The 15,903-nt window shown below is 43.0% G+C and overlaps 1 protein-coding gene across 1 annotated transcript in view; it reads right to left on the bottom strand.

Annotated features, from left to right (window-relative positions):
• Window positions 1-239: 239 nt before the first annotated feature.
• The window catches only part of PINX1 (PIN2 (TERF1) interacting telomerase inhibitor 1), a 63,104-nt gene continuing 47,440 nt past the window's right edge, over window positions 240-15,903 (bottom strand). Inside the window, exon 7 of the mRNA XM_059834673.1 lies at window positions 240-2,050. Coding sequence (XP_059690656.1) covers window positions 1,448-2,050 — 603 coding nt within the window. The 3' untranslated portion in view covers window positions 240-1,447. The remainder of the gene's footprint in view (window positions 2,051-15,903) is intronic.

The raw sequence follows: 15,903 nt of genomic DNA, 5'->3' as shown, positions 1-15,903 counted from the left end.
GTACCCATTTTATTCAGCAGAACAGGCCAAGAGGATGTTTTAGATTTACACTGATGAAACACAGCCAGGCCCAAAGACAAACGAACAGCTAACGGATTGGAATTCTGGTCAGCTCCTCTGGATTATGCTATGATAACTGGCTGGCTTTCAGGCTTGGGCTGTCAATTTGCTGTGGCCAAAGCAGTATCAGAACCCGGCTCAAGGGTGGTGAATGCTTCTTCCCATTCCACCACTTTACTTCCAAGCTCACCCATCCCCTCTGACAGCGCTTAGTTGAGTGAGACTGAGATGCCAAAATCCAGCCCGAACGTTTAAGCTCTCATACAAAACAGCTGGTGGTAGCGCTGAGTTCCAGCATTACTTATTTCCAGGTTTACAAACAGAAACAAGCTCTAATTTGGTTATAAATCTAAACTACAGGTTTTCAATGTATAAATGGCGATACTAATGCATCTGACTAGCTACGCTTTTAAAATCTGTTCGGTCTCCTAATTTCACAGAAAACCTTGCTCCACCCAAGACAACTTTTTGAATGCCAGATGCACCACTGAAGGTACCGTGAATGTCGCCTGGGAACCAAAGATTTAGATATGGTTAATAAAGGCACAGCTCCTTTAGCTTTGTTGCAAAGTTACAATTGCTTGACAGTAGTTAACTACTGGCTAGGAAACAAAGGGAGGTTATTTTATTTCATTCTTTAGTACTGACACTGAGGCATAAACCTTTAATTAGACTAAGTATTTTGCGAAGAAACAACAATCATTTTATATGTAAAAGGAGATCAATGAAAAAATTAGACAACACTGCAAAAATCAATGGAAAAATACATACAGCTTTGCAAAACCCCTCCTGTTTTCAGAAGCTGAGCTGGGCTATCACAAGTGAAAACAACAGTGGCAGCACTAAAGGCAGCAGTAGGGTGACTTTTTTTTGGTCCCTGGACTGAGAAAAACGCAGTCCGGGTGAAGCAGCAGATAGTAATTCACCACCTTTCACAGTCTTAACCGCAGTGGTTAAAACCAGGCTTGATTTTGCTTGCTGTTATCAGACTTGAATGGAGTTGCACCAGAGTGAATCTGGGCTGAAGGCAGCACAGGGTCTGCTGTGTTAAAATACAGCTCTTGCAAAGCCACTACGGTGAACCGTCTGCCACGCTGGAAGGGGCAAAGCCTCACTGGTTTTTATCAAGTCTTGTTTTGCAGACATGCAAGCCTTGGCCCTACACATGGAGACCTTTTTAACATGGCACTGAAGCTCATGTTGGCCTGCCACCACGTTCTCCCTTGAAAGAGCTATATTTCAACAGTCTGGGGTTTCAGGTGGAGGTAGAGCAGTGTGCTCAAGACTGGATTACGATGTGAAGTCTGGCTGGTGTGTTCACACAGACTTCTCCTCTAACACGCTAAAGTTCGAATCACCTCAGAGTCCCAGCTTGACTCTTAAATGGTTAAATGTGCTTGCAGTGCTTCTTTTTTTTTCTCTGTGCTCCTTCAATACACTCATCTGCCTCCTCTTTTTGCCTTTTGTGTTTCTTCTTATGGCGTTTCTTTTGCTTTGCCTCATAGTCCTTTACGCTGAGATCTTCCTCATCAGATATTCCCGTATAGATTTCTCCACTGCCCATATTTTCATCACAACTAATGCTTTCCCCTTTGTGCTGCTCTTTATGTTTCTTTTTCTTTTTCCCTGAGTGACCCTCATTTAACAGAGCATCCAGTTCCTTTCCATTCAAGCTACCTATCTTAGATTGTTTCACTTTTGGTTTCTCGCAATGCTCTGCACTCTCTGCCTCATCTCTCTTCTGCTTCTTCTTTTTCTTTTTGACTTTGGTTTTCAGTTCTTCTGAAGGCTCCAAAGCTTCGTCAGCTGTTGGGCAGGAATTGTCTACCTTTGTTGTTCTTTCATTCTGGCATCCCTTCAGTTTCGCCATGCGCTTGGCGAAATATTCCTGTACGGTGAGAACGCTCTTCACTGTATTGTAACCGTCTGCAGGCTCAGCCAGCCAGTGGTTTCTCTTCTCTTCCTGAGACTTGGGATTGGTAATATCCTCCTGCAGGTGAACAAAGAGGAGCGGGAGCAAGAGTCAGAAATAATGGCTTTAAACATAACATTACTTTTTTGCACACTAATAAGAAAAATATTAAAGAGCAATATGGCGCTTTGAAAATTAATTGTAAAAGTATAGACTTGGGCAGAAGTGAGAGGCAGTCCTTAATGCAAAAGATAGCGTAGGTTTAGGGAGAAGAGGCGGCAGTTTGGAAGGCAGCAAAAGAATACAGAACAAGACAATTCTCTGTGGCTTTGAATTTCTTACTGTTTACCTACCCCTGTGCAACTCATGCAGATTATGTATAATACTATCATACTCAGTGTATTACACTCACTTTGCAAAGGCGCGTGTCTCTACAAGATATAAAACAACATGAAAAATAATACAGTACAATCTATTAGCCTGTGGCATAAAGGAAATCCCATGCCTGGAATACCTCTACAGCAAAGTGAAAGAACTTAAGATATACGGAGCAATCCAGCATCGATGCGTCTCTTCCATCTTATCTGATCTTTAGAAATGTTTGTTTCGTAGCTGGTTTACTGTCATTGTGTCCTAGATGTTGTTATTTAAACACGCTCCATTTGATCATACGTTATCAGATGGCAAAAACAACATCACAGGTTAGATCTTACAAGGCTTCTGCATACACAAAATAAATAGCTGCTGAACACCAGCTGCAGGTGAGTATCTATAAAAAGAGGCTAGTATCTAGAAAGTAACTATAAAACAAAAAGCAAAGTATAGCTCTGGAGGGATGTTATGTATGGCATGAAGAGAATTGACTCTGAAAAAGCAACAAATGCAACAAGATGAAAATACATAACTTGTTAAATTATCTGTGACTTACAAAATAAACAAGCCAAAAAGGCAGCTGAAATTCAGACTTGTTTACATGGATACCAGAGCGCTCAAAACCAACCCTTAGTGGCATATCCTTTTGCTTGGCAAAAGTCACAAACGATTCTTGGAAATGTCCCAAATTTTACATTGGGTTTTTTTTTAAAGCCTTGTACGAACTGCAGGTAACCAAGCACACCCCTCTCGATGGGAAAAGCTGAGCTGGTAAGAATTGTGTAGAATCCTAACCAACATCTGGCTTACAACAGGATTCCTGAACGGGAGGTAATCCGCAGCTACAGAGATACTTCACTGTTTTTCCGTTCATAAATGCACGGATAGATAAGAGCATCCACTCTACCCATGCATCTTGTATGTGAAGCTAAGTGACTATAAAATGCAACCAAATCAGAGCAGTAATATTTCATGCCCACTGATACACAGGGTGAAGGCCAGCAGGAAACTGGGAGGTATAAAACCACTTATCTCAACACTTTATAGTTACTGCATGATGGTGTAGATAAGTGATCTGGCTCTCTTCAGGGCATCATTAAACTTGCTAGCTGAAGTGGGGTTTCTTGGGGTTTGTGAGTAAGGTTTTGCAGGTCTGACTCCTTATGCATCCACCACCTTTACTCACATGAGCAGGAATGCAAAAATTTGTGTCATTAGTGATGCATTACGAGTAGCGATTTCCTCATACATCTGCTTTCAAGAGAGCTATTCCAGTGGAACGAAAGTAACGCTACACTTGAGATGCCAGTAATGTTTGTGTGGGCACTTATAAAAATTAGGTACTTTTCGTGTAGGAATAGCTTGTAGCGTACCTTCAGGTAAGTTTATGAAGTAACTGCAACTATTTGACTTCTGGCAAAGAAGTCTGCAAAGAGATGTTGAACACGGGGGGAAAAAACCCGCATGCATCTCCACACACCTACACATATAGGTTACATTTGAAAGGGGAGCCGCAGTCGAAGTTTGACAAGACAGAATCCACAGAATAAATGGATTGAGCTACGTTTGTAGTCGCTCTCCTTTTAATAAGATATACCTCCCAACCCAAGCAAGCAGCGTTAGTGTGGATCAAAAATAGATGCCCTGCTAAAGCAAAGTTAAACAGGTCACTTTCTTTTCCTTTTCCTTCTACCCACAGCAGGATTTTGACACCTTGTATTGCAAAATGACAAACAGTCTCCCAGGTTTTCTGCCTCAGATGTCAGTCAGAACAGTTTCCCTCCCCACCCCAATATGTAAAACGTACTTGCGACCAGAACACCAATTACCCCCTGGCCAACCAGGAAAGGATTTTCTCATTCCCTTGGTGACTTCAAGTCCTGACAACTTAATGACTGTAATTGAAGGCAAATATTACTTGAACTCTACACATTTCTTTTATAAAATACATTAGGCATAAAAAAATGTTCCTTTGGTTAAGCTGAAGAGTTCAGAAGGTATGCATGATCCCAGAAAATAAGAACCTTGCTCAGAAACTCCTTTATTGATAAGAATTTTAATAACCACGGGCCACTGAACACAGAACTAACAGGGCATGGAGACAAGCAAAGAGGTGCCAACCCTAGAAAACCTCTCAGTTTAGGAAAAGCTTATGTGAAACCATAAATCACCTGGAAAGGCTGTTAAATGCCAGAAGTGTTCCCCCTCCCATCATGTACCTGTCCTAGTAGCCATGGGAACACCGCTGAACTCCAAACATGGGTTTTCTCTAACCTCGCAACTCACAGTTTATGCAATTCCTCCCCTGCTTGCCCCAACACACGCATATAAAAGCTTCAAAGAAAAATACTATATACATACTTAAATATGTACTGTGTTGCTGCAACTTCTGAAAAGCCATTTATTAGACAAGATAGAAGACAGAAAGAAATGCTCCTGCTCCAAAGAACTGATGAGCACGTAAAAGGAAAAGAGCAATCGTGCTGTAACTGGTGGGAGGCCTGAAGATTGGTCTTTGAAGGAGACGTGTGTGTCCACACTGAGAGTTCCAAAATTGCCAGCGAAATCAGGCTGAGAAGATGAAGTTAAAAGGAGTTGGGAATACTGGCCTCTAGGGAATTGGTAGGATGGTCCCAGCAAGAAAACAGGACTGCTTGAACCATGGTGTTAAATGTGGAATGATCAAGAGGAAACAATAGGAAAATTCAAGGAGAGGCTGGGAAGTGCACAGGAAAAGATGAAGGTCAATTATAGCCAGAAGTCCCCTGTAAATATCATCTGTTTATGTACTTAGTTAAATGTATGGAAAATAATTTCAAGCACATAAAGCACTCTAAGTACCACCGGGGTTTTTTTCTGCCTGCTTTCTTCACTTGAGACACACACAATGCTGATTTAATCATTAGTACACTAAACTTATAGAATGAAATCCTGGTTCTCTTGATTCCTGCAGGATCAGGATTGCATCTCTAAGGCACCATACTCTCAGAGCACCTTTCAGCCACAGTTATTTAGTGAAGAAAAAAATAGGGGATTATCGTCAATTATGCAAACAATTCACATCACATCGTGAAAACAGTTTGGCAACAGTAGAAGCCCAAAGTGGAAAGTATTTAGACACCTCATGAAATCAAATGAGTTTGAAACCCAAATATCTTTGGAGATTTAAGACCTTAGGTTGAAGAACAAAAATCCAAAAAGAAAAATTGCATCCGCATGTTACTCTGGGAGGAAAAGTGAGATATAACCAAGCAGCAAAGACAAAGGGTGCCAGTACAAAAGTACCAGAAGTAGCTTGGATTAATTCAGTGAAGTTTCCCTCCTCTTCAGATTGCAAGTGTTTCTTTCTTAGCACTTAAAGCTTAGAATAGGGGAATCAAAATATCTACTCTACAGTCTCAGATCTGCCACATACAAACTACAATTACTTAAGTAATTTCACTTGCCTTTGCTTCTTCACTTGCAAATGAGGGGGTACTAATTCACAAGCAATTTTGTTAGCTTAAATTCACAAAAATGACACAGAAGGGGTGAGCATAAAGGCAGAATAAAGATAAACTGTAATTTCAGTAGATTCTCACTCCAATTACAGAAAATGGGCTAGATGAAGCAAGTAGAGGCTAAAACACTAGCCTGAGTTACAAGGCTATCACACAGAATCACAGAATCACTACGGTTGGAAAAGACCTGTAAGATCATCAAGTCCAACCATCAACCAACAAACACCACCATGCCCATTAAACCATGTCCTGCAGTGCCATGTCCACACGTTCCTTGAACACCTCCAGTGATGGTGACTCCACCACCTCCCTGGGCAGCCTGTTCCAGTGTCTCACCACTCTCTCAGTAAAGAAATTTTTCCTAATATCCAGTCTAAACCTCCTCTGGCTCAACTTGAGGCCATTTCCTCTTGTCCTGTCGCTCGTCACTTGGGAGAAGAGACCAACACCCACCTCCCCACAACCCCCTTTCAGGGAGTTGTAGAGAGCGATGAGGTCTCCCCTCAGCCTCCTCTTCTCCAGACTGACCAACCCCAGTTCCCTCAGCCGCTCCTCATCAGACTTGTGCTCCAGACCCCTCACCAGCTCCGTCGCCCTTCTCTGGACATGCTCCAGCACCTCAATGTCCTTCTTGTCGTGAGGGGCCCAAAACTGAACACAGGATTCGAGGTGCGGCCTCACCAGCGCCGAGTACAGGGGCACGATCCCCTCCCTGTTCCTGCTGGCCACACTCTTTCTGATCCAGGCCAGGATGGCGTTGGCCTTCTTGGCCACCTGGGCACACTGCTGGCTCATCTTCAGCCGGCTGTCGACCAACACCCCCAGGTCCTTTTCTGCGGGGCAGCTTTCCAGCCACTCGTCCCCAAGCCTGTAGCGTTGCCTGGGGTTGTTGTGACCAAAGTGTAGGACTTGTCACTTGGCCTTGTTGAACCTCATACAATTGGCCTGGGCCAGTAACGTTATACTGCAACAAACCCTTTCTGCAGTCTGGCTGAACCACAGTGATTAGCTACTTTCTTGTTGAGAAACCGTAACAATAAGATTAATATAATCCAGTTCTGTTTCTGCTACTTCAGATCCTCACTGCAGAGGTGCGTTGGTATGACCCCAATGCGGTGCACAAAACTTGACAGGCAAGAACTGAGGGCATCCCTGTATCTTTCTAACCCAGGTCTAGCTGTAATGGAGAGAAGCACAGCAGATTATTCATGAAGAGTCACTCTGGAGCTTTGCAGACATTAAGGATGACAGAGTCTTGCTTTAAGGAGTTGACAACCTAAAGTTAAGTATGAGCATAAACATTTGGATTGGGATCAAACAGGCAAGAGAGTGAACAAAGACTTGTAGCATGATGAGTTTAAGCAGGATTAAAATAAATACATGCATAAATAAGGCCACGTACCATCAGTTCTGAAGTCAATTCTGGCATAAGAACAGGTACCCAGGAGGCTTTAATGTTTTCAGTTTACCTGATTAAGACTGGTATACTGCAAACACCATCTTGTGAAGAACTAATGATAACAGACTTCCAATACAGAAAGGGCTGATGCAGAGAGAAAAGGGGACAATTTTCCTTGTGCTTACGAGGAAGAGGACAAGCAGATGTAAAATACCAACATGAAACTTTGCTAGTAGGACAAATCTATCAGTATATATGTGAAGCCTCAACAATCACTGGGAGTCTCAACCACTGAAAGCAACTCAGACAACTATCAGGAAAGCATTAGGTAGAGTTAATCCTTGCTTGGAATGGAAAATGGAAGATCTGGACTCTAGAAGCATCTTCCAGCCCTGTAACACTTAAAAAACTTACACAGAGATATAATTTGACCTTCTGGTAATAAAAGAGGGTTTTAATGAAAGAGATGAAAAGCAGGAACACTAAACCTGGAAAGAAGAAATCCTAAAAATTCAGGTCACCCGCAATTTCCTTCTTTTGCTGACTCTGGTATTCTAATCACCAGGATACCTCACATAACCATAGAAAGATTTAATTTTACTACTATTTATTCTGAGTGCCAATATAGCAAGGAATCCACTTATGGGAAATGGAAAGAAAATCCTGCATGTCTAATACCTGGCTGGGCTGTATGACATGATAGCACTTTTTAAAAGGGCAAGTTCCAATTACTATAGAGATGCATTTTCCTGTTTGACTCCAGTAAAATAAATTCTGTGCTAGAATACACTGAAAAATCAGCTGCTATCTTGCAGTTGGATATCAACTACTATATTCCACATGAACTATCAGCTCTGTCTCTTACCCAGCAAGAACAAGGAGAGAGGTTAGGAAGTAACTAATGGAAAGGGGACAAGGAAAAACCTTGTAAAAAAATCCAACCATTTTCTTCATGGAATTATGAAGATCCTTTTATGCTACACCTGCCTCCATCTGCAACTACAAAGGAACAGAATCACAGAATCATTTAGGTTGGAAAAGATCTTCAAGATCATTAAGTCCAACTGTTAACCTAACCCTGCCAAGTCCACCACTAAACCATGTCCCCAAGCACCTCATCCACACGTCTTGTAAATTCCTCCAGGGATGGTGACTCCACCACCTCCCTGGGCAGCCTGTTCCAGAGCTTGACAACCCTTTCAGGGAAGAAATTGTTCCTAATATCCAGCCTAAACCTCCCCTGGCACAACTTGACGCCATTTCCTCTTGTCCTGTCACTCGTCACTTGGGAGAAGAGACCAACACCCACCTCACCACAACCCCCTTTCAGGTAGTTGTAGAGAGCAATGAGGTCTCCCCTCAGCCTCCTCTTCTCCAGACTGAACAACCCCAGCTCCCTCAGCCGCTCCTCATCAGACTTGTGCTCCAGACCCCTCACCAGCTTCGTCGCCCTTCTCTGGACACGCTCCAGCACCTCAATGTCCTTCTTGGAGTGAGGGGCCCAAAACTGAACACAGCATTCGAGATGCGGCCTCACCAGCACCGAGTACAGGGGCACGATCCCCTCCCTGTTCCTGCTGGCCACACTCTTTCTGATCCAGGCCAGGATGGCGTTGGCCTTCTTGGCCACCTGGGCACACTGCTGGCTCATCTTCAGCCGGCTGTCAATCAACACCCCCAGGTCCTTTTCTATGGGGGAGCTTTCCAGCCACTCGTCCCCAAGCCTGTAGCGTTGCATGGGGTTGTTGTGACCCAAGTGCAGGACCCGGCACTTGGCTTTGTTGAACCTCATGCAATTGGCCTCGGACCATTGATCCAGCCTGTCCAGATCCCTCTGCAGAGCCCTCCTGCCCTCGAGCAGATCAACACTCTGCTCAACTTGGTGTTGTCTGCAAACTTACTGAGGGTGCATTCAATCCCCTCATCCAGATCATTGAAAAAAGACATTAATCAGAACTGGCCCCAGTACCGGAAGGAGCAGTCAGACTGCTCTTGTTGCAATTAAAAATGTCAAGGAATTTTATTGCAGTAAATCTCTGCTTAGAATAATTTTGAGGTTATTCACAGAATCATTGATTGGAAGTGACCTCTGGAGGTCTTTAGTCCAGCCTCCGGCCTGGAGCAGGACTACCGCCAATGCCAGACCAGGTCAACTTTTTGTAGCAGAGTCATGGAAACCTCCAAAGACAGAGGTTCCACAATCTTTCTGGATACCTGTTCCGACGTGGCACCATATCCTAGCGAGGAAGTTTTATTACCACATAAAACAGCACCCGTTTCATTCTACTCTATAAATCTAGAGGTGCTTGGTTTTCAAGTACATTTACATTGTATCTGCTGACACCATTTTTTATTTTAGTTTTAAATTCCATGGTGATGTGTTTCTATTAAAACTGCATTCAAATTCTCCCAGGCAGTCATGAAATTATATTTTGTATTTTTGCCAAAAACTCATCCCTCAGCAAGTGGCCAATTTTAGCATTTCCATTTATTATTATAATTCACACATTACTACTGCTAAAATAGAAAGCTACCATCTCTCTTGCTGAACGTAATCTCTAGGTATCCAAAACGCCATTTGCTTCTCATATAAACAATATGTTTTTACTGTCGTACGACATACTGGATCCCAGCCTGTTTCCATCAATGAAACGGGAGCCGTACAATAAGCTGTAATACTCAGCCAGGTTTTGCCTTCAGCCTGAAAACAACAGCGTAACAGGAAGCAACAGGGTTGCAAAAGTGCAACGGATTAAATTTTGGCCAGAGACTTGATTACAATGATAGTCATGGGGATTCATTCCAGCTGTCATTATCAGATCCTGGTCAGTCCTACAGTACTAACAGTTACAATACCAGCAGTTACAACACCTGTATTTCTAATGTCAGCTTGGGAACCCTCATACCGTGTTGCATAGAGCACGCAAACTTCCTCCTACTGTTCTTACACTTTTCAGGAAAAAAAAAGCATTCATTTAAAGTTTTAGCAAACAAAGGCAGCGAGTAAAATCCAGGAGCAGAAGGCAGCCTGTGAAAGGCTAAGGGAGAATACACACAGTGAGATAACACACAAGAGGTGCAGACGACTGAAGGCACATAGGGAAAGAGTTAAAAAATCAGCACACTACAGAGAAGAAAAATTCTTTTCATATCTGGAGAGAGAGACATTTAGATATCCTTGTGACATCTCATTTCACTCTAGCTACACTGCTGAGGCCAGCAAAACCTCCTTTCCTTTGCATTTCCTTGCAAATTACATCTGTGCATTAGACTGAACATAAACAAAACTAAAGGAAGAGATTTCCCCTAGGATCTCTCTATTGGCATGATCCAGGGATCCAAACATAGTGACTTCATCTTCCCAGAAGCACCTAAATCAATTCTAACAGTTCTGTTCTCACCTTGAATAACAGAGGAAGTATGGTCCGGCAAAGCGAACACAAGACTGGAAAGGTCACGTTTCCCAAGTTCTCTTCCCAGCTGGTGGGAAACCCTGGAGAAGAAGTTATTCCCTCCAGCTCTGGCACAGGCTATCAAAGCACAAAACATGCCTTATCAACTACATGAAACTGGCAGCAGAGCTAAGAGTTTCATTAAGTGTTTGTGAAGTGCTTTGAGATCCTTCAAAGAGGTATCACAGATGTGCAAGGCACTGTGCAAGTACTGAAATAACCCCGCTGTTCCACTCACCTGACAGCACTACGTGGCTATGACACTTAACAGCGAACAGACACACCACAATTTTTGTCTGTTCTGCGATATACCCGTATATAATCAAATCATCAAAAGACTCTCAAAGGTAGTATTTTAAAGGAGCGGGCAGGACTATAATCAAATCAGTGCAGACTGGTCTTTTCGTTCTGTACCCGTACCCTAAATGTCAATGCCTTCAAATGTCTGGGACAGTCATCCCAGTAGTGTAGGTATTGTTCACATGGCTGTACTACTGCAAGGCACACTCAGAAGCAATCCAAGATGTCTTCTCATAGTAGTTTGTTACTGTCATGTCATTCCCTGAGCACTTCTCATTATTCCTTTGTAACGTGTGTGGAATAGGCAGCTGCTGTTAATCCTTTCTAATCAGGATTCAGAAGACCGAACCCTTCTTGATCCTTGAGTTCAGGATTTCATCCTATACCCCACAGATACAGAAGAAACTGAATTACTGAGAGAGTGGTGAGACACTGGAATAAACTGCCCAGGGAGGTGGTGGAGTCACCCTCCCTGGAGGTGTTCAAGGAACATGTGGACGAGGCATTGTGGGACATGGTTTAATGGGCATCGTGGTGTTGGGTTGATGGTTGGACTTCATGATCTTACAGGTCTTTTCCAACCTTAGTGATTCTGTCATTCTGTGTGATTCTGTGACTCGATGAGAAGTAACAAGTTGGCTTGGCCAGCCAAACTGCGAATACAAGCAAAGGTATTAACAAGGGCTCTGAAGATTTCAGATGCCAAGATAAGCCACTGAGAGAAAGGGTGCAAGAAAAATCATTGGAAGCACCCAGAGGAGAGAAAGGATTTCTGGTAGCAATTCTGAGAGCAAGCACAGGCAGCATCACAGCTTGGCTTCTGGTGGAGAAAACTACATGTACTTTGAAAATAACACCTGTCTATGTAAAACTTCACTTCTATCTCTTTTCCAATAATAAACGTAGAAAAGCATATCTGTGTATAAATAAAGTGCTTGCAGGAGCACTGGAAGCAGATAGTTTAAATCGCCAAACCTTCACTCCTTTCCCCTTCCCCTTAGAAAATGCTTCTCAAAAGGAAAATACACACTTGAAACTCTTCCGCTTCTTTGCTCTGAGAGGGTAATACGCTAGAGAGCTGATCCACGTATCAAAATCAAGTCAGAGCTCTGTGCAAGGGTACAGACATTTCCTGTTTTTCAGTACAAGCAGTGGCCGAGGAGCTGCTGAGAAATACCTTGTGTCACTTTTTGTCACTTATTTATTAAGTGTGCCTACACCATGACTTGGTTCCTTTTCTCTAAGCAGGTGTGAAGAAGTATTCACAGCACAGGAAAATGAATCAGAACTTCACAATTTAGAGCAGCATAGACCATAAATACCAGCAGAGCTCTCCTGCCTGAAAGCGTGCAGGCTAAAAGACAGATGCAGAAGAACAAAACAAACAGCAAGAATGAGAACTGAAATCTGAAATACAACTGCACGGATGTGTGTGCACATTTTTTTCTTCTCTCCCATCTATAAAGGTCTGAAGAAAAGGGTTTGTCTGAGGAAAGGGTTTTTTTTTTCAAGAAATATCACTCAGGCAGTGTACCTACAGTTCATATGGATCTTACTCTTATTTTCAAGAATTCACACAGTACAGCCCTGCAACTATAACCAAGCCAGGTACATTCTCTTACAGCCTTCTTTCATAAATTTCTGCATTTTTTTCTTCACTGCTGCCTTTAGTTTTGGTGCTTCCTTGCACAACTATTCTGACAAGTCAACCCCTCAGATCAATCCAAATTAGCACCCATCCTCTCCCCCCGCAAACCAACCCGACTCTTCTGCGCTGTGCTTCATAATGCCACTCTGTTTTCAAACGCAGACGTTAAGTGTTTAACTAACCATATTGCCCGTGTCCTACCTTACCCTTTTACTCTCTGATATGCGTAACATCCTGCCCTTGTTCTGTCCATCATTTTATTGTAAGCTCTCTGGGGAAGTAATTAGCCCACATGCGAGCACTATATAACATAATTAACAAATAATAACCACCAAGAAATGTAGGCCAAAAAAGCAAAGTTATCAGAGCAACATTTCTGCAGAGACTTGTATTGTTCTGTACTCACTTGCAGTGTTAGCTTCCAGGTTCCTGGAGGCACATATTACACTCCAAGCAGCATAAAAGCAAAGGTGAACACTGTGCTTTAAAGAAGACATAAGATGTTCTGACTTTATTTGGATTTACAAGCTTTGCTATTTCTACACATTCGTTAACATTACCAGTAGTTAGTATTTACACAGAACACGACAGTTAATAAATTTCAGAATTTGAGCTGAAAGGCTTATCATTTAGTTCTAAATTAACTTTGGCAACGAGCGTATCAAAGGAAGGAAAGACAGGATGACTGTAACTATGAGCAAGATGCAACACAAACTTTGTAAGTGACATCATTTAGTATGGAAAAAACTGCTTGAGGAGGCAAGGACAGAACCTCCGTTCTTGGGTACTCATCCCCACACTCCACAATGGCGAGTAGGGAATGGCAGCAATTGTTGCTGTCCCAACAAGGAAAGCCTAAAAGCTCCCTCTTATTTCAGCAGGAAACAAAATATTTCCCATTCCTGAGGCTTCCTACTGTAGGACAGGTATTTTAGCCTCTTGCACACTTGCTAGGAAGTGTAAAGAGTCCTGGGTATCCCTTCAATGCTGTCTCTATCCCCTTGATACTGAAAAATAAGTCTGGCTGTTAAGGTGCCAAAGCAATTAGACAAAGGTTTCTGATAAGCCTGAAGTAGACTTCCCACTTCCTGGGGACCTGGGGAGCTACGGAAGCATAAGGAAGGATGAAAGAAGGGGAAAAAAAGGAGAAAGGATCAGTTTGGAGTGGTTATGGGGATGAAGAAAGATGGCACTTGCGATGTACAGAGGAGGAATAACCAGGAAAGAAGAGGGAGAAAGTACGTGATTACATCTACACATTTCTCATCCTTGAGTATGTTAGCAACGGTGACCGTACTCTGAAATACTGATTTTAGATCCAGCAATAGCTGATCTTGTCTTGACGCACCAAATTAAGGTGGTCCCTACTGAGAACATGACAGCGAACAGACTACTTCAGCCACAAGGCAGGTGGAAAACTTGTCATCAAGCAGTTGGCACTACTTCATGGGTAATCCCTGAAGACGACAAGTGCCAGCATGACCTATCCAGCCTTGTAGCCTGAGCAAGACAGAGCACGTATGCTGTGACCTGCAACAAAGATGCTGGCTTTTCATGGTCACTTTGTGAAATCTGCAATCTTTGGCAGAACTTTGGCTCTATCAACCTGCAAAACAACTCATCTGTTTTAACCTATGCAAGCAAGTCATTTGAGGAAAGAATAGCTTAGATCAGCATGTACAGTATCTACATTACCAAGGCCTGCTTCAATGCCAAAGAAAATCTTAAACACCCAAGTGAAGAAGACAGGTCTTGTGCTTCAAAACTGATAGATAGCCGTATGACATTGAGACAGTTTGTATCCTCACAGTCAGGGTCTTATCTCTGCTTTTCTGCTCATATGCAATCCAGCTCTGATCTCCCAAGAATTAAAGGTGAAAACATTTAGTCTATTTGTGTTTCACATCCGCACCTGTCCAGACTGCTCTTGGGTTTACATTACTTTCCTCCCCTGGGAGTGAAGAGCCTCACTTTCCACCTTCAAACCCCTCCTCAGACTTAATTTCCTTTGGCTTGCTTTCCATTGCTAACCTTTGTGTTTCTGCTCTGCTTTTCTTGCCTCCCTTTGACTTCTGCACCTTGCAAACCACAGCCTTCATTTCACATCCTTCTGTGCTGCTTCCTTTCCTCCTTACCTTTTCTTTTTTTGTTGGCTTTTTTTTTTTTGGTGATGGTTGCATCTATAATTTTGACCTGGGTGAGTTTTAAAGACACACGTCTTTCATTATGCTAAGTATTAGCTTTATGGTACTGCATAAAGATTTAGCGGTAATGTAAAAAACGACAATGAGAAAAGCCCCGTGCCTGTAATTCCAAATAGATTTCCTAGGATTTTATTATTAACACTTTATGTAATGCCCTAAGGGGAGTGAAGTGCTCTATGGTTGCCCAGTGAACCACACAAAACACATAACCGGTGCCTCAAGAGACTTGCAGGTTAAAGCTATCAGTGGGTACAAAACAATACAAGTAATTGCCAGGTAGGCAATCCCGCAGGCAGCGTGCGTGTTCCAAGCCGGAACATCTCCTGGCACGGGAGCTTTGAAAAAGGAATGGGAATGGGATACTTATCACAGCTTAACAGCAAACTGTTCCAGGAATAAGCAGAAAAATGAAGAGAAGACTCAGGAGGAAATGTCAGGTTAAAGGAAAGACCAATTTGTTCCCAATGTTTCATTTGCTCCTAATACTCTGCCGTCTACAGGTAAGCAAAGGCAAACGCCGTCAGCCACAGCTGCTGTCCCCAGTCCCTCGGCCGCGTCATGGGAAGCTGTTCTGTTGAGATGGAAATGGTGTTGGTTGGGGTCTCAAATCCTTAGTGGAAGGCTCGGAGTAGTTCACCTAGATGTCTTAAGTGTACTAAAGCAGAGAGAAACCAGATGCCAGACAGCACAGAAATTCTTGGTTTATGTTGAGCACTAGAAGGGTGTGGAGAGAAGAGGAAAGAAGACCCTTGCCCAACAGACCTTAGTGGCCTAGCATTTCGCAAGAGCCCAGAAGCTTTAAAAGATTTTGTTTACCCCCAATTAGACTCTAACAATCCACCCTTAAAAGCTGCTTTCTACTTTTGCTTTACCTCCTTTCAGTCAATCTTCCTACTACCCTGCTCTCCTTTCATTAGGCAAGCCCTCTGCTAATCCCTTCTGCTACCTGCAAAAGCTGGGTGGTCCCTCCATCTTGAGCGGAGCTCCACCACCAAGTCAGCCCGTCTCAAATCTCGGCAGTGACTCAGCAATGCCAGCTCAGTTTTATTTCTTTCC

Source organism: Gavia stellata, chromosome 2 (genome assembly GCF_030936135.1).
Source record: "Gavia stellata isolate bGavSte3 chromosome 2, bGavSte3.hap2, whole genome shotgun sequence".
Classification (NCBI taxonomy): domain Eukaryota; kingdom Metazoa; phylum Chordata; class Aves; order Gaviiformes; family Gaviidae; genus Gavia; species Gavia stellata.
The sequence above is the reverse complement of the archived record's forward strand: the minus strand, read 5'-3'. Positions and strand labels throughout refer to the sequence as shown.